General features: G+C 46.2%; 2 protein-coding genes and 1 non-coding gene across 3 annotated transcripts; 1 reads left to right on the top strand and 2 right to left on the bottom strand.

The window, feature by feature from the left end:
• Positions 1-7,405: 7,405 nt before the first annotated feature.
• LOC123428826 (BTB/POZ and MATH domain-containing protein 1-like) lies at positions 7,406-8,657 on the bottom strand. Its single transcript, XM_045112956.1, has 2 exons — positions 8,097-8,657; positions 7,406-8,063 (listed from the first exon to the last, which is right to left on the bottom strand). The coding sequence occupies exons 1-2, from the start codon at positions 8,655-8,657 to the stop codon at positions 7,413-7,415; spliced, it is 1,212 nt and encodes a 403-aa protein (XP_044968891.1). The 3' UTR covers positions 7,406-7,412.
• A 5,113-nt stretch (positions 8,658-13,770) lies between these two features.
• LOC123430955 (indole-3-acetic acid-induced protein ARG7-like) lies at positions 13,771-14,740 on the bottom strand. The gene has a single exon (XM_045114782.1). It carries the CDS (start codon positions 14,661-14,663, stop codon positions 14,262-14,264), a length of 402 nt encoding a protein of 133 aa, XP_044970717.1. The 5' UTR covers positions 14,664-14,740; the 3' UTR covers positions 13,771-14,261.
• Positions 14,741-17,390: 2,650 nt separating this feature from the next.
• On the top strand, positions 17,391-17,462 carry TRNAH-GUG. Its single transcript has one exon. It is a non-coding gene; the product is annotated as a tRNA-His (tRNA).
• Positions 17,463-18,697: the final 1,235 nt, after the last annotated feature.

The raw sequence follows: 18,697 nt of genomic DNA, 5'->3' as shown, positions 1-18,697 counted from the left end.
TGTTCGCAAGGCCACAATTTTTTTTACTCCCTGTGTCTCATAATATAAAAACGTTTTGACACTATATTAGTAGTATAAAAAATGCTCTTATATTAAGGGATGTTTATACTATGAGACGGAGGGAGTATATCAGAAGGCGGGTCGGTTTAATTACGTATGAAGAAATTGCTTGGTTCCAAATTTTGGATGCTTGTGCGTTGACAATAAATTTGTGTACTTTTTTTTGTTATAATATAAATTACAGTAAGAAAATACTTGCATTGTCTGAAAAGGCTTGTCCTCGTGGTATTTTTTCAACCCCCCCCCCCCCCCCCCCCCCCCCCATGAATTTCGAACAAACTATGTATCGCTCCTCTCCTGCATTGGAGGTCCCCTGCTGTTGCCGGTCTTCAGGTGAGGAGCTCGTCTGAGGCTCCTCCATCCACTTCGCATCCCACTCCCTCCCGGGCCCCTCCGCCTCTGGCTCAGGCTTCAGGGGGAGCAAGGTGGTCGCGCTCATCTGAAAGGAGCTCAGCGTCTTCGTCCGGGACGGCCGGCGCTCCGGCCGCGCCATCAGGGGCTCCAGCAGCTCACCGCTCCGGCAAATCCATACTCCACCGAGCCATCGCAGGTTACTGAATTTGCCTCTCTCACTCTGCTTTTGACTAAATTTGTGCTTGTGTTACTGACTATGTCACCGATGTCACACTCCACTGCTCCAGCGTGCTGTTGACTGAACTAGATTTGAGCTCACCAACTGATGCCATTCGCTCACTCACTGCTCTCAGGGAGACTGTGCCGCGTCGCGAGGTCTTCGTAATGGCGTCAAGTCACCCTTGCCATATGGATCATGTGTAAGCTGTTCCTACTAATCTACAGGAGTACATTTTGATGCTTCAAGTCTGAACCTATGTAACTTGTGAACTAATGCCTCCCTGAGAGACTTGCTAAACTAAAAGCATTTTGATCTCTGAGCCCTCCATGTTGATCTACATGAGTACATTTTGATGCTAATCTACATGAGTACATTTTGATCTCTCTAGAGCCCTCCAAGTTGATCTAAAAGCACAAGTTTCTCGTGCTTCTTGCTTAGACTACACATTTGACATAAGTTGCTGCTTCTCACATTTGCTTAGACCACACATTTATTTTGAACTAGCAAATGTCAGATAAGACTGAACATTTGGAGACTAAATTTGTTTCTGAGTACTCGTAGACTAAATTTGTTTAAAGGTAGCAAAGCAGAATTGGTCGTCTACTCTAAATTCATGAGGATTTGGATGAATTTGTTTCTGAATACCTGTTATTATACTCCCTCAAAGCATTCAGTTATTGAGTTTTTGAATAAATCCAAATAATTCAAATAAATTGGAACAAAACAAATTAATCCAAATAATTCAAATCAAATCAAATTAATCCAGGTAATCCAAATAAATTCAAATTAATCCAATTAAAATCAAATAAATCATAATAATTCACATTAATCAAAATAATCCAAAAATATTAAAATAAATTCAAATAAATCCAAATAATTCACATGACATACTCCTATCCTTTCTTTTCCTATCCTTTCTCATTGAACACATGACACAAAGACATACACATGAGACAAGACATACACATGACACACACAAGACATACTCCTTTCCTTTCTTTTCCTTTCTCTATGTACTCCTTTCCTTTCTATTTCCTTTTCTTTTCTCTATCCCCCTTGTTCTATAATTGCCTTTGTGCCAACAAATAGCTTAGCACTGCAATATACACCGATTTTTTCCTCTTCATCATTCTGTAGACGATCTTTGTGCAAATGCGACATCTTGTAGCTATTTCCTCGTTGACCTTTCATGACTTCAACCATGACTACTTGCAATGTGATAAAGCTTTTGAATAGCTTATGGGCGTCATAGTTCTCAAACTCCTATTCTACACCAGGTACCAGTCCTCAAATATTCATAGGTGCTCTGCAGTCGGTTAGGGATTGGAGAGAGCAGTGGAAGCAGAGGTCTAAAACATTGATCTCGAGGCTATTTGGAGGTTGTTGAAACAATTAAATCTCCAGACCTGTTCGTTCCACAATTTCTTGAAAACCTGCATCGTTAGGGAGGACATGCGGTCTTGCATTATCCCGTTCAATGAATAATATTGTGCCCTCATCATTGTCGGTTGTGGGATCGAGAAGTGCTGTCGGGGGGGGGGGGGGGGGGGGGTGAATAGACACTTAACCAGGTAGAGGTGCATCTTTAGTTTGCTTGAGTTCTAGGCAGATTTTTGCACAAGTTAAGATATATCGAAAGATTCCTACACATGCATATTTATAGATTGAGCAACGGAAAATAAATATCATGTAAGTGCAAGAAAGTAAAGGATGGTAGAGATAGGAAGATCAAACGGAAAGAATACACAGATATTTCTGGCGTGATTCCGATAGGTGGTGCTATCATACATCCACGTCGATGGAGACTTCAACCCACGGAGGGTAACGGTTGCGCGAGTCCATGGATGGCTCCATCCACGAAGGGTCCATGAAAAAGCAACCTTGTCTATTCCACCATGGCTTACGCCCATGAAGGACTAGCCTCACTCGAGGTAGATCTTCACGAAATAGACGATCTCCTTGTCCTTACAAACTTCTTGGTTCAACTCCACACAATTCGGAAGCTCCCAAGCGACATACAACCAATCTAGGAGACACCACTCTCCGAAAGGTAATATATGTTGTGTTGATGATGAACTCCTTGCTCTTGTTCTTTAAAAGATAGTCTCCTCAACACTCAGACACTATCTCACAGAATTTTTCTTGGTAGAATAGGATGTTTGGGTGGAAAGCAACTTAGGAAGGCTAGAAATCAATGATCCATTGGTTGGAGTGGAATCCCTTGATTTCAACAAATGAGTAGGTGGTTCTCTCTCAGAAAATGAATGGTGGAAGTGTTGGTTCGTTCTGAGGGCTCTCTTGATGAGTGAGGGGGTGGTGGAGGGGTATATACAACCTTCGCCAAAAATCCAACCATTACAACATTATTGCCTAACTGAGTGACACCGAAGAGAAATCTCGGTGCCATTGACTAATGCAAAAAAGTCCCAACTTTTGGCTTTTCGATGAGACCGAATGAAACTTCGTGGTGAGACCGAACTTAAACTAGACAGTTCCATTACTTCGTGGCTCAGAAAATTAAATCTCAGAAATTATGAAACTCAAAATCTCGACAACAGAAATTTTGTCACTACTTTTCAGTTCCATCTAACGTAGTCTAAGTTACACCAAGAACTTGCGATTTGGCTTAGGGTTCTGTTTGGGGCTGGCTCGGTGAGACCGAAATGAAAATCTTAGTGGCACTGAAACGGTAGTTTAGGGTTTTAGACATAATTCTTTGTGATGAAGTGTTTGGGGCTTTTGGTTCAAGATATACTGTATCTTGTCATTAATCATAAAAGCCACCAAGGGAGCATTTGTGCTTTCATCAGGTCACTTGCCTTGGATTGCTAGGATAACTTTATTGATTAGGTAATCTCTATAGACAGTCAGGTTACTTTCAATGGTTTCATCCCCATCGTTCCTCTATCTCTGTTTTGACTGGTTCGTTGTGCCTCGATCTCAACCACAAACACCCAAGTGCCAATCTTTCCATCGAATGTCAGCTCCCCTTCATCAGTGTATCGAGGCTTGGCCACATCCATTAAGAACATTACCTTCCCAATGTCGTTAGTATTGGACACGGTGCACTCAGGTTCAAGTTCTCCATGCAGTACATAGTAACTGTTCTTGAGTCGTCATGTCATACCAGTTTTTCATCTATGTGTACCATGTTGTTCATTGACTTGAAACTAGGCCAAGGAGTTGATATCCATTTCTCATCCATCATGGATATGCAGAACTTGAGTCGCGCTATCTTTGTATGTGGCTTGAGGGAGAGCTTGACGGTGTTCGTGATGCGATTCAACTCTTTCAATGGAAACATGTCTTGTAGAGTCAAGCGGGGAACACCTAAACACCTTGGAAGATATCGGATTGTTCTTCTTCTATTTAGTGGGATTGCCGATGTTCTCGACATATCTAATTCTTTTCTCTTCCTACCACTGCCCACTCCTTGCTTGATACATCAATTTCTTGGCCTAAGGCAAGTTGTTTTTTGGCGTCACTCCATATTCTTGAACTGTTCATAGGTGAACATTCAACAGAGTTGTAACGATCACCTTGTCATATAGATGAATCGATTCATCTCTGATCTTGATTCAAAGAAAAATCAACACCAAACCTTTTCTTGTGTGACAACTCATTCCTATTTAGTTTACCTTGTGCATCAACATCTTAAGCTTCTTGAGAAAAATTAACAACAACAGCTTCAGGGCGCCATACATCAAACTATGGCTTGAAGTAACAGTTTTAGAGTTCAGATTCATGTGTTTTTGGGACATTATACTCCACCTTTACATGCATGTATAAGGAAAGAGATCTTCCTTTTTTACGCCACAAACAGATAGCACAGTCCCCAGTAATTCCATATAGCATTTGTTACAATGTGATGCACTTTACTAGTAGATCACCCTTGTTTAGATCATTCGTTGAATTTAGTCACTGGATCCCACACAAGAATGTACATTGACAGAATTAAACTAAATTTACTCATTGAATTAAATTGTCCATGTACATTGACTGAATTAAAATGAATTTGATCACTAAATGAAACTGTCCACGTAAGAATTGTAGTCTAGCCATTTTCTTCTCTCCTACTCCATGAGTAGAAAGTATCTTAGGTATTTTTTTCTGCAAATTTTTCCTTTATTTTGTTCACTGGATTTAATTAGTGCTTGTATTAGAGAGGAACAACATCAGTAGAAATGGATACAACAGCAACAATATCTTCTTCAGAGAGAATCAACAACAACACGAACGCAGGCTGCAACACGAGCTCCACCGGCGAGCCTGCACGCGCCCGAGCGTGGGCGACACTTGGGTGTCGGTGCCGCTGGTTTTTGTTCACCGGAGGAGCCACATGACGAGCTCCACTGGCGGCGAGCGGCGGACCACAACGGCTAGGCGAAATAGCAAGCGATAGGGGAAAGTGGCCTGGAGGACCAGCATATGACCCTGATTCTTTTGAACGGCTCGGGGAAGCAGGGGAGATGCGACGGCGTTGATCTCGTGCGGGGAAGCGATGGCCGGAGTTGGAGGAGACGAGTTGATTTCGTCGATCGATGGCTTCCCAGCAAGCATGGCTCAAGGTTGGTGGCAGCAAGTCCAGTTTTTTTTTGGCACCATCCTTTTGTTTTGCTACAACCGGCAAGGTTTTTTGTTGGATCGTCGAGATGTCTTGTTGTAACTGCCGACGGCGAAGACATTACTTTTTGTTGGAACCGGTGATGTGTTTTGCTGAAACTGTATTTGTGTTTTGTTACAATCGGCCATGACTCTTTTTTTTGTTACTGAGAGCAGCTCCAGCCGTTTGGCCCCCGAGCGCACCTGGCGAATGCTTTTTGGCATTTGCGCCGACGCTTTTGTCGTCCTCGTGGCGAATGAGTTTCCAGCCGCGCCCCCAGGTTTCGCCCCCCATATGCCAACAAATTCAAACTTGTCTCTCCCGTTGCCAAAAAACGTCGACCACCGCGCGTCAGATTTCTCCTCCCTCTTGGCGGCGCTATTCTTGGTGCCGACGATGCATTGCTCGATCGAAGATTGCAGCCGTTCGACAGCGGGCGCCGTGTCCCTTGCCGCCTTAGCTCTTTTGTTGCCATCGGGGCGCCCTTCTATCATAGTCGGGGGAGGCGCGTCCGGATTGTAGGTCTCCTTGGCCTTGGCGAGAGCGAGCCGAACGTCCCTTCACTTTTCGCACGACTCGATCCTGGAGAACACGTGAAGGAACTTGAACTCTTGGTCGCCATTGTCTTGGCGATACACGTTGAACATCTGAACCGTGCGAGACACCTCTCCCTGCTGGACGACCGCCGCCGCCACCGCGCCCCTGGCCCGCTTTGCAACGAGACTGTTCCACCGGTCGGCTGTGACCGCCTCCCGACGCTGGACATGCACCCTCTACTCGGCGTTCGACACGCCCGACGGTCTTGCCATCGGCACCGTCGGCTTCCTCGGTTTCGACTGGGTGGAGCGGCATCGACAACGGGGCGAGGGGCGGAATACTTCTTCGATGGCATGGCGGCTGAATGGCGGGAGCGGCGGAGGAGAAGGGGAAGCAATGAGGAAATGGAGGGAAAGGGGGAGAAAACGGAGGGAATAGGCCCATCTATCGCCGACAGCACGGGCCCGCGGGCCATTTTTGCTTTGGCCGGCGCCCCCTGGGGGGCTGGGTTCGTTCCGGGTTCGCTGGTTGTTATTTGGACCCAAACCGGCGATAAACGATGAGTTAGGGGCGCGTCAGGGCCGATTTCTTCGTTGCCGACACTGAAAAAGGCGCTCGGACGGCCTGTTGGGGGGACAAGTGGAGATGCTTTGAGTTTTGTTTTTTCTATGGACCACTAACGGTGGAAGCCGACCTGGTGTTATTGGGCCAATCGAACGTGTGTCCGGCGACCTTCGCCTATCACTGCCCATTTGGCATTGTAAAGAATACATGTCTATCTATTATTTGAGGGGAATTTGTTGGTTTCATTTTCACCTCCTTTCACCGAGATATGCCCTTTTCTTTTAATTTTTTTCCAAACCATGTTATAATCACTATTTTTCTTAAACCGACCGTCACATCCTTGTTTCTCGAGAAAGAAATTCCATCCAAAGCAATCAACACAAATCAACAAATCTTCAATAGCGAGAAATCTATTGCAAGCAAAATACAAAATCAACTCTCTTAAAAGTACACAAATCTCAGAAGGCAAATGATTGCAATCAGCCGATCGCGAGTAGAGTTCTGCCGCATGCACAACCATTAGATACGAGTTTGATCACACGAAGAACAACCTTTAATCGGTCAGCTAGAACCTTCATCATTGGACACGTGTCGCTTGGCAATTTTTTCGTAATGCATTAGTTCTTCTCCAACAACATTCATGGTGCAAAAAAATAGAGACAAGAATTTTTGACAACATCATCTATGTTGCAGATTTTTTTCTGCAACAACACTCATGTTTTAAAAAAGTTAACAAAAGAAAATCCGTACCAAATGTTTCTGCAACAAAAGGTATCTTGCAAAAGGTTGTTGCAATAGCGAGGAAAAAGTCGGGCCGTTAGATGACCCCTGATTAAACAGCCATGGAGACGGCATATCTTTTAAAAAGATCTGCTGCCCATAGCGTCGCCCATCTCAAAAACATCATATCAAAAGAATTCTACGCTGAACCACTAGAATAAAGTTCTTCCCATTGCATTGTACGAGTATTTAGCTAGTCGATTACGATCATATATATACTGCTCCTATATAGGAGTAGTAACTAAATGGCTAGAATATTTTCAAAAAAAGAAAACAAACTGAGAGTGTAAATGGCTAGAAGGACGTAAATGGTACGAACGTGGACTGGTCTACAGCTCCAACCTTGGCCAAGTGCTTGGCCATGAGCTCGACCAGATCAGGGGGGCAACCCGTCTTCAACTGCTCAAAACCCTCGGTCGCGACCACGGCTACCAGGTTAGCAGGAGAGGAAATAAACTCCATGCACGCCTTCTTCAGCACCGGGCAGCGGTGCCGCTGCGCCAGCGCCAGGGTGGCCGCCACCGAGCTCATCCCGATGTGCCGGCACAGCGCCTCCTCGCACATCCTCTTCAGCTTCTCCACCTTGTACCTGTGCGCCGCCACAAGCAGACGCTCCGCCGTGCCGGCCTCCGCGTCCAGCTGCTGCCTCATGTCCGCCGTCAGCGCGTCCGTGTAGATGAACCGGATCAGGGCCCTGGCCACCTCGGCGTCCATGTCGTCGACGTTGATGCGTAGCTCGGCGGTCTTCTTGCCGTTGCCGGCGGCCGCGAAGGCGAGCGAGAGGTCCTCCTTGAACACGGCTGACCGGGCCTCCAGCATCCACCGGTGCGCCGCCAGCGTCTCCCCGCCGACCTCGATCATCACGTCCGCCCTCTGCTTCCTCCAGATGGCCGTGGTGAGCTCCCCGTCCAGCTCGAACGGCGGCGGCGGCCACTCGCCCGCCGGCTCCGGCGCGGCGTCGTCGGCGGCGGCGGCGACGACGTCGGCGCAGCTGTCGGTGCGCAGCCCGAGGTCGACGGTGACGTCGCACAGGACAATCAGGCAGTCGTCCTTGAGGTACCTCTCCTTGTCCTTGTCAAGATCCTCGCTCCTCATGAAGTCCATCCAGCCCCAGTCGTCGCCGCTCGCGAACTTGCGCTGCGGCGCGCTCTGGGTGCGCGCCGGGTTCCCGTCCCGGTCCAGAAAGCTAAACTTGATGGACGCCATGGCGACGTCGTCGGACTTTGCGCCGCTGGCGATGGTGCGCCGGAGATAGGGGGCGGCGCCGCTGGTGCGCCGGAGGAAGAGGGAGATGCAGCCGTTGTGCGGCTTCACGCAGCTGTTGGGGTAGCAGTCGATCCGCCACTCGTGGCCGCCGACGGTGAAGGTGGTCGACTCCACGTGCTCGCGGTTGGCCACCGTCGCCTTGACCTCCGCGTAGTTGGCGATCCGGAACAGGTGGGAGCCCGTCTCCTGCCTCCGCGCAACGGTGGACGCCGAGAGGTGCTCCCGGCCGGCGGCGCGGAGGGCGGACAGCAGCTCGGCCTCGGACGTCGGCATGAACCAAGGGAGATCGAGCGAGGGTTGACGATGAACAATCGACGAGGACTTGGTATCTATCGTACCTAGACCAGAATTTGCGTGCATGCGTGATCCGGCCGGGGTGAATATATATAAGGGGTTGGGTTGTTTGGATCGGTGGATCGTAGAGAATCCATTCGATGTAAAACTGATGTCTATCGATTCTTTCTCGTCCTCGAGGCTCGTACGTTCCTTGGACAATAAGTATAAGAAGATGTAAATAAACAGAACCAATGCTATAAACTCTTTGTAATCTTTACGTAATCTTTTACCGATATTTTTAAACAATCTTTTACCGTCCTATACTATGATGGGTCTCGGATGGAGTCTTATACTTTGATGGATCTCTTAATAGACGGATGGAAGGGCTGGGTGCAAAATATTTTACAGTTTTGCTACTGAGACTTGCGGAACACTAGCTCCAGCGGTCGTCATAAAAAATAGCGCGCACGAGACGCTTCAGTAGATGCGTTAAAATAGCTTGAAATGTGTTCATTTTTGACAATATGATGATATTTCAAACTTCAAAACAAGACATGGCATAGTTTAAAATCACCCAAACAAGTTCATCATGACATAATAGTTCGAAATCATACCACATCACATCATCATCCAACCAAGTTCAAAATCACCCAACCAAGCTGATGACATAAAAGTTCACACAAACAAATGACACATCAACAATCATGCCGCATCCTCATCTTCGTCCTCCTCTTCCTCCGATTCTTCTTCTTCATCCGAAGATGTTTCTTCCTCCTCTTCATTGTCGCACGCCGCATCATCATGGAGAGTTCGGAAGGTGTTGGCAAGATCTTCAGCGGCATCATGTGAAGGTATGTGAGGCATATCGGAAGACATGCGTCCATCCATGTCACCCGGAGGTGCTCCCATGCCTCTCATGAGAGACACAAAACTCATGCCTTCCATGCCTCTCATGAGAGACGCAGAACTCATGCCTCCCATGCCTCTCATGGTAGCCCCGAGATGGGGGGCACATGGCTTCAAGGCGGGCGCCGGCGCAACGCCACCCACCGCCGGGGTCGTCCGTGGCACCATGCATAGGCCGCGCGTGAGACCAGTGGTTGGAGGAGCACCGGTGGAGGCAAAGCCAAAGCTCCCCGTGCTAGGGTTTGCGCCAGCGGCGGTGGGGTCTAGGGAGGGGTGAGGGGGATGTCGGTGCGGCCGTCCATAGGGCGAATTCGCCGGCGGCGGCGCGGACGCTCGAGTGTGCAGCACGCGGGAACGGGCACATGAAATAAGCGGAGCACGATGCCGTTTCGCCCCGTGCGCTGAACCACTTATGTCGCACGCTCGGTTTTTGCACCTCCGATGGAGCACCCGGAGCGGCTGCACACGTGCAAAAAATACCATTTTTTCAACACGGTGCTTATATCACACGGTTGTTGGAGATGCTCTAACAAAAACAGGGAATGTTATTGAACCTGGAAAATATTGCCGGAGAAAATACTCTTTCTCCTTCATTTCGCTCTTCCACGATTGCTGGGCTCCCTTTTCCTAGGGCTGCTCGCCTGTAGCTTCCCGCTCTTCATGACCTTCCATGAGCCTTCCGCGAACCCCTAACCGCTGCTCGCGGACGTTTGCGACTCCTGTCCGCCGCCTCGGCCTCCCCCTCGCTTCTCCAACCAATATAAAATTCAAAAATCACCTCGGCTACACCGAGTGCGGGTACAGACCAACACAGCCCCTCGCCAAGCGCCCTGTCTGCTAGCCGAAAAACAGATTGAATCCCACACAGGCGCCACATGGGCCAACCACATCGAGCATCGCTGAGACTTGTGTAGATCCGACGGTCACACAAGACGGCTTGAAGCGAAAATGAAAATAGACGTTTGAAATTTAGATTCTCAGAAAAACTGTAACACTTTAATGTTTGGGAGTACCAGGTTGTCAACCACCACTTATTAATGCTTTCAACAATTTTCTTTTCCACGACATTATTTACTATGTGTTTGATCGAAAATGTTGATCAAACGTTGTATGCATTTTTTTTATTAATTGTCATTATGCAAAGGCATACAATGTGAAATAACAATCGTTGTTTGGATGACTAAGGGTGTGAAATTGGCCATCAAAAGTGTGAAAATAACCTTTGCGCCCGACGACGTCGCTTCTCGATGTCCAAAATGGGAGCATCTCACCTATGTTCATATAAGGCTTTGTGGACATGAATGTACTCATGTCCATCATACACCCCTGCTATAACCATAAAACACTTAAAAATTGAAGTTTTCTACTAGACATAACAAATCATACAATCAGTTCAATATACTAACAAGCTCCACCACATAGGCAAGAATGAATTAACACTAAATCTTGTTTGGACATGCTTGCATTGAGGAAAAGGATTGTATCATGTTAACTTCTAGCTCCGACAATGAATACGGGCAAAGAAAAAAATAGCAATTCATTTCCCATTCGAACCTACTTTAGATACCTACAAAAATATCCTTCAAGACTGAAAGAATATTTCGTCGTCCATACCACCACCAGCCACATCGAAAATTGAATCTCAGTGACACATCAGTCTCAAGCTCCAGATGCACAAGGTAAACACATTGCCTTGCAAATGCAGGTGTCTGTCAGGACTCAATTAAAAAAATGAAAAACATGAGTCAAATAGTAGCAACAAAATAAGTAAATATCGATCTTCCTTGGCAACCATGACACCAAGCGCAATGCCCATATAGGACCATGGCACCAAGCACAAGATCCTTATAGCACACGACCATGGCCTTCACGTGTTGGAACCGCCGCTACGGTGTGAGGGCAGCAACGAGTGGCAATTTGAGATGGGAAGCAAGGTGTTAACGCCTCGTTGGAGCGCACACACACGATTGCCGGGATGGGGGCACGGACGCTCGTGTCACACGGGGGCAGATACATGTTTCTTTTGTTCCGGGAAAAAATTCCAAAACAAACCTTGAAGTGGTAGACGAAAGTTAAATCAAATCCTGAACATTCAATCCTAAAAATTGGCATTCTATATTTATAATATCGATCTATTTTAGACTTTACATCTGTTTGCCACGCTGGGAATACTACAATCCCGACCGGAATTGCCTGCTACTCTCAATTTGGGACGGCCAACTTTACCAGAACAAGAATTCATGAAGTTCAAAGAATGTTGACACATTTCTAAAATGGTCCGGCAGTTAAAAAATGTTCTTTATTTTATTTTTGTCAAAAACTCAATTCCGTTTTTGTTTTTAAAAAAAGTTTAGAATTTTGAAATTCTATTCGCATTTTTTTCAACTATATGTGGTATCAAACAAATCATATTTGTCAAATAAACTTCAGAATTCCAATTATTTTATAAATGCTACGAAAAATGATGCTGATTTTCGAAAATTGTGTCATATTTTCCAAATAATGTTTTTGCAATTTCGTAAATTATTTGTGTTTTGGAAAACACTAAGGCAACAAACTTCGAAATAATTTTTTGGGCAAACAAATATTGGAAATGTAAACTAGTTCGGAGTGACTGAACATTTTATAGAGTGTGAGAACTTTTTGTAAATTCGGAACACTTTAAAAATTCACTATTTTCTAAAAAAACAATCAATTTCGAAAAAGCAAACACTTTCTGAAATATATTTATTTTCAATCCAGAATTTTTGTTAAGTGCAAACACTTTTTCTAAACTTTCAAAATGGGAACAATGTTTAAAACTTGAACACATGTGTAATGAAATGTTTGTGACATCCAAAAAATATCGCAAGCTTAGAAAAAAGTACGTGGCATTTAAAAAAATGTAACATTTCAAGACTGTTCATGAGTTTAAATTAATTTGCTTGTGACATTTTCAGAAAAAAGTGTATACAATGTAAAAAATTTGCATGATGTAAAAAAGTGTCATACCCTTAAAACAATATACGTGACATGTGTTTGAAAAAGTTTATATAATTTTAAAATGTCTAAAAATATATTAAAAAAATTGTGTAGTTTTATAAAAAATATCGTTGTTAAGAAATGTAAAGCATGTATTTGAAAAATATTAGCGTGTATTCAATTTTTTGGAAAACAAGTATCCAAAAAATGTAAATACAGTGTATTAAAAATATATTTGTTCTAAAATATTACTATAGGTATTGTGAATAATTAGGCATGTGTAAAAAAGAAAACAGGTTACTGGTAAAGAAACAAAACAAAAGTAAAAAAATAAAGAAAATCAAGAAAGAAACAAAAGAAACTAAAGTATAACGATGAAAGAAAAACCAGATAAAATGGCAAAATAGTAAAGTATAGCGAAAGAAAAACCAGAGAAAAGATCATGAAAACCAGACCAGCGCGAGCGAGTGCACTAATGGGCTGGCCCAGTTCGGCGAATACCGGCTAAATTCTCTCGAGGTTTGAATAAACCGAGATAAGAAAGTTTGGTGTGCTAATTTGACGTGTTGAAAGTTTGGGGTTTGATTTAGCTTTTACCTACAAGTTGAAGGTTTGTTTTGGATTTTTTTCCTTTGTTCTGCGTGCGTTTAACAATGAGGAAAAAAAGATGATTTAAAAACGAGACATCTAACGGTTGAAGAAGGCCGAATCACACAATGACGAAGACATGGATCCGGTCGGACGGCTAGGGCAGTCCTATAAAAAAAGATGCGACGTGGAATCCTTCTCATAGGCCACAAAGGGAGCCCTCTTGGTAAAAATAATAATGACGTCAACAGATGTCCCAACAGCATCACAACGCATAAAAATGAAGTAGCCGAGAGCTTATATTTAGATATAAAATAATAGGTCGATTTCACTCTATGTAAAAGCACGTGCATACACAAACTTTTTGATCTTCGCCGCAAGAAAAACAAGAGCTAAGACACCGAATTTGGCCCTCATTTTGTTCAAAAGGAGGATTACCTTAGACTTTGCATCAAGCGATGCAAACATCTACTCCCTCCGTTTTTAAATATGAATTTTTTTATATTTTTAATATAAATTACATATGAAGAAAAATAAATAAATATCTATTCTACAATTCATCTATATACATTCATATGTAAACTATATTAAAAATATATTTAGTTTGGCCCCCATTAACATCGTGAACACAAGACAAACAGCGACACAATGAATGTGCAGCAAGGAACAATTTCTATTTTAAAAGTATTCCTTGCGAGGATGCAACCAGCTACGACAATCTCATAAGTTTTCAGCAAGACGACTCTAGACAATCAGGAAAGTCATCATGTTCTTCAAGCAATTACTAGTAAAAAGGAACAAATCTTCATCTTCTACCTTCAGCCAAGATCAAGCATTACAGAGCTACTACAGTAGTTGCTAACCGCACGCCCCCCGGCCAGCCTCAGCTGCGCACGCGCGGCGCCCGCGAAGATCTACGGTTGGGGCGCCCCGCCACTACGCCGGGCACGGGAGCACGGCCTTCAATCGGCCGACCTGTCATGGCTCGCCCTGCGCGTCATTCACGGTGCCAGCTCGTCTTCTCGGCTCCCGGCAGGCGCACGAGAGGCTTAGACCTTTTCGCCGTCCAACGGAACAGTTGCTGTTGCCGCCGGCGGCGGAACCAAACCGCCGGCCCTCAGCTTGCGCGCAGCTTCCGTATGTTGGTCACCAGACGAGCTTCTCCATCGCCATCCCCTGCAGCAGCGGCCGCGCGGCGACGTCGCGGGTGGTGACGACCGGCAGGCGGCAGCAGAGCGAGCGGCCGCGGCGGTCCTCGGAGGAGACGCGGCGGAGGACGTCGAGGAAGCGGTCCTCGTCGCAGCAGGGGAGCGCGACGGGGCCGGGGGTGGACGGGAAGCCGTACTCCTCCTCCGACTGCCGGAGCAGCTCCCGGAACACGGGGTGGTTGAGGTGCGCCGCGCGCACCAGGAACCGCCGCGACCCGCCGCCCACGCACACCGCCACGTGCCCCGACGGCACCGGCGCCGCCGAGGCGGCACGGGACCGCCACCGCCGCAGCGTCTGCTGGAGGCGGACGATGCTCTGGATCCTGCCGCACTTGGCCATCGCTCCCTTCTCGCCGGCTGACCGGAGGATGACGCTCTGCTTTTGATGGGATGATGGCGGGGCTGGCGTGATGAGAATGCTCTGCCTTTGGAGGGGAGAGCGGCGTGGAGCTTTTATAGGGCTGGGTTCGTCCAGTTGGCCGATGTGACATTATTCCTCGGCTTTACGTTTTTTTCTTTATGATTATGATGGAAATTTCCTCCTATGTTTGGTTTATGGCATGTGCAAAAGATTACGTAGCATCTAAATCAAGAACATGTGCCAATAAATGCTGTGCCAGGCAACATTTCCTTCTCGTGGATATCATTTGTCTATTTTCATTTTGTGCGTGTGTATAACATGCGGCATGATTCGTTCTACAAATGCTTAAAACCCTGGGTTTGATAAACGTAGGATGCCTTATTTTTAGGAAAAAGCTTACCATAATCGGGCGGATAGCATGGCCGCATCCGTCACTTTTTTTATGTGACACGTGTCCAAATAAGGGTCGTGTCTTCGTCAAATACGTTACTACAACTAGGATTGTGTTTCTGAAACATATGCGATGTTGAAATGATTTACGACCGGTTTATGTTTTGCAGCAAAATCTATGTTTCAAAAAATTTCCGCAACAAGACCCTAGTTGCAAAAAAAAAATGCAACAAAACCCGAGTTGCAGATATTTTTTGCAACAAGCCAACTGTTGCAAAAAAGTTTGCAACAAGACCTGCGGTGCAATGATGAAAGCAAGCTTGGCCGCTCGATGCAGTCAGATCCAATGGTTCATGATTCGGCTGATCTTTTAAAAAGATCAGCCAATGGACGCATAGCACGCCCCTTATTTTTATCGGAACGCCTATCATTTTGCTCGAGAGAACGCCAGCCACGGCAAGGCCGAGGCGTGCATGAGCCGTCTTAAGGAATGTTTATTTTAAGGAATTAGACTTTTTTTAGTCTCAAGGACTAATTTTTTTTTCTTTAGTAGAGTCTTTTTCTAGTTACTTAAGGAAAGTCTCTTCCGTTTGATTATGTAGGGACTAAAAAAATATTTTTTTAGTCTAGTCCCTGTAAACAAACATGACCTTAGCTACTGCTGCTTCCTCAAACTCACAAGCTGATCAGGAAGAAAAAAAAAGAAAAAAAAAAGCGGCCAAAAACCCTATATCCAAAGTGGAAAGCAAGGCACCGCCGTGCCGCAACACAGCTGGGGGTCGCCGCCGGGGCAAAGGCATTTCCATGTCAGGCTGACTGTTCAACCACACATGCGACGAGAGCCGTGAGAGAAAGCTAAACTAGACCACGACGCACGGGCATGCACAGTGCAGAGAAAATGGAAGTAGGAAGGAAGCTATCCGGCGAGGCCCGTGACGAGGCGCTTCTGTGTGTGCTCCTGCATGTGACCCCGCGCTGTCTGCAGCAGGGCGCAGTCTATCTTCGTTCGATCCTCCCCGCACTGACGCGCACTGCTGCACGATAGATACGTGTACGGTATATACTATTATCCTTGCCGGAGTTGTGGCTTTCCGTCATCGTCCAGAGCCACGTATAAGGGAGTAGCTAGCTAACTCGCAGCAACGACATTTTGTACTGCAAGTTCGTGTCGATTGTTCTGCATTTTCCAACCTCGTTCTGCCATTATATCAACCAACCGTCCACGAGACACAAGCGCCGAGTCTTTACGATGGCCAAGCGTGACGCCGGGAGCACCAGGGACAGTCGTTTCTTGCTGGTAAAACGATCGCCGGCGCCAGCACCGATTCGGATTCGGATACGAATATGACGCGGCGCCTGCCCAACCAGGTGTGCGACGTGCCCCGGCGCCCGGCACATGGTCGACGGATTGAGCGGGCGTGCGTGGTTAAGCCGCCGCCGTCGTGCCCCAGCCGGCCAGCCCCACCCATGTGCCGCCGCCAACCACGGTGGTCGCGACGGCGGAGGGAAGGCGACGCGGCGGATGCCCCCGGCCACGGGCTTCAGCCGTGTCGGGCAGGCGGCATGATTAGGGGATGCGATTTGTGCTTGTCAAGCCCACATCACACTGATCAGGAACAAAGTTCCTCAATAGTTCCAGTGAGTGTCACCGAACAGCCTATGATCACTCGTGTTGCCACACGCCACGCACCGTTCCAGACCCGACGATTTGGCTTGGCTGTGCCTCTCGCGGAGTCCGTTCCACGTTCCTTTTTCGGGCCACGAGAAGATCGTTTCCACGATCCGGTAGCCCGATAAACTATGCTGCACCGTACTTGAGTGACGTGGATCGTGCGTGCATGCATGCATGCAGCTACAAGCACACCGATTGGAGGAAAGCGACCGGCACTCCCTGACCAGCTCAGCGCAGCCCACGGTTCCGGAGTCCTTCGGTTCTTTCCGGTCGTCTCTCCTCCCCGGAGTTCCGGCGGGCGGACACATGCGCATGCCGGAATGCGGCGGCGCACGGGCACGGCAGTCAAACTTGGAACGTGCGATCATAATTCCAGGAGGAGTACTGGTCTCCATGTGCCGAGCGATGACATTGCCTTCACATTTTTTTTGGTTTCTTCTTTGGACGTGCTTGCTGCTGGAAGCGTATGGGTGCACCTCCTTGTGTTGGATAGATGATGTGCTCAAGTCGTACCAAACTAGAGTACCAACCTAAAAATTTGCACGTACAACAGCTTGGTAAAAGCCGGCAAACGGAGTTTACAACAGATGCTTTATTAGAACGAGCTACAACTTATAACTGAAAGTTTGCGAACACACATGAAAGTGGCTGTAGTTTAGTGGTGAGAATTCCACGTTGTGGCCGTGGAGACCTGGGCTCGAATCCCAGCAGCCACACTACTACTTTTTTCTTTTTTGCACCAGTTTAACTTCTGACAGCTTATATTTTCTCTGATGATGACTTGTCCTAATGAGCCTAGCATTTTTTGCTTGGCCTGCTGCAAGAGCCAGGAGATGTCCAAAAAAGATTTTTGCCTGACCTGCTGCAGGGGATGTCCAAAAGAAGAGAGAATCAAAATTTGACGTGTGCGCCACCTAGCAGACAAGGCATCAGTATACTTGTCACGTCCAGTTCTTTTTTTGCATCTTGTCTCAAGGATCTTTTTCTCTCTCTGATGATCAGGCCAGTGATACAGCCAACATTGCCAGCTACAACAGACAAAACAAAGGAGATGGTATATCTTTGCAGGCATAAAATCCTTTACCAGTGCACATATCTGGTGCATACTGTACAGTGCCAGTGGTTAGCATATGCTTCCAAACTTCCATTTCTGATAATATTATCCATGGATCTGACACAAAAGCGCCGGAAGAATAGAAGAAGAGAGAAATAATCGGGAGTGCGTGCAACAAAAAGTGGGCATGATGCCATTTTCCTCTGTTTGTTGTGCCAACGAAGCTGGGAAACTAAATAAAGGGGTAGACAAAGGTACTCGGTATATCTGAACGTTACTTTTGAATTTCTGTGTGCCGTACAGGTCAGTAAGGACAGAGTGTCATTTGTCTGGACCGACTTCTTGCTGTATCGCATTTCAAGCTTAGCATCCACAATATCTGACAATCGATTAGTTTTGACTCGTGGCAACGTAGTACGAGCTCGTCCTTGTGTAATGCCAGGTTCCCACTAATATATGTTTCCTGTGCATAACTCATCAACTTGTTATGTTGGGACGGGGCTGGTCAGATAATCATAGCCAAATTTATCCTTTCATGAGATGATACAAAAATTATCCTTTCATGAGATGATACAAAATTTATCCTTTCTTGAGATGATACAAAATTTCAACAACATGTTCGGAATTTCTGCAAGTTTTTTGTGACTTTTAAGTTTTTCGTCTGCAGATGAGGCATAGTCGTATCATTTGGTTTGTTAATCTAGAAGAGACTCGATATAAAACCTTGTATACATTCCCGCTAAAGCATTGATCAAGGTTAAGCATAATTGTTTGGATACTTAAATGTACTATGTGTATATTAGTCTGCTAAAGTCCTCTAAGATAGATTTTATAAACATATTCCAATATAAATTACTGGCCAACGTTATATTTCAAAGACACTGATGATATTCAACA

This window comes from Hordeum vulgare, chromosome 2H (genome assembly GCF_904849725.1).
Source record: "Hordeum vulgare subsp. vulgare chromosome 2H, MorexV3_pseudomolecules_assembly, whole genome shotgun sequence".
NCBI classification, from domain to species: Eukaryota; Viridiplantae; Streptophyta; class Magnoliopsida; order Poales; family Poaceae; genus Hordeum; species Hordeum vulgare.
The sequence above is the reverse complement of the archived record's forward strand: the minus strand, read 5'-3'. Positions and strand labels throughout refer to the sequence as shown.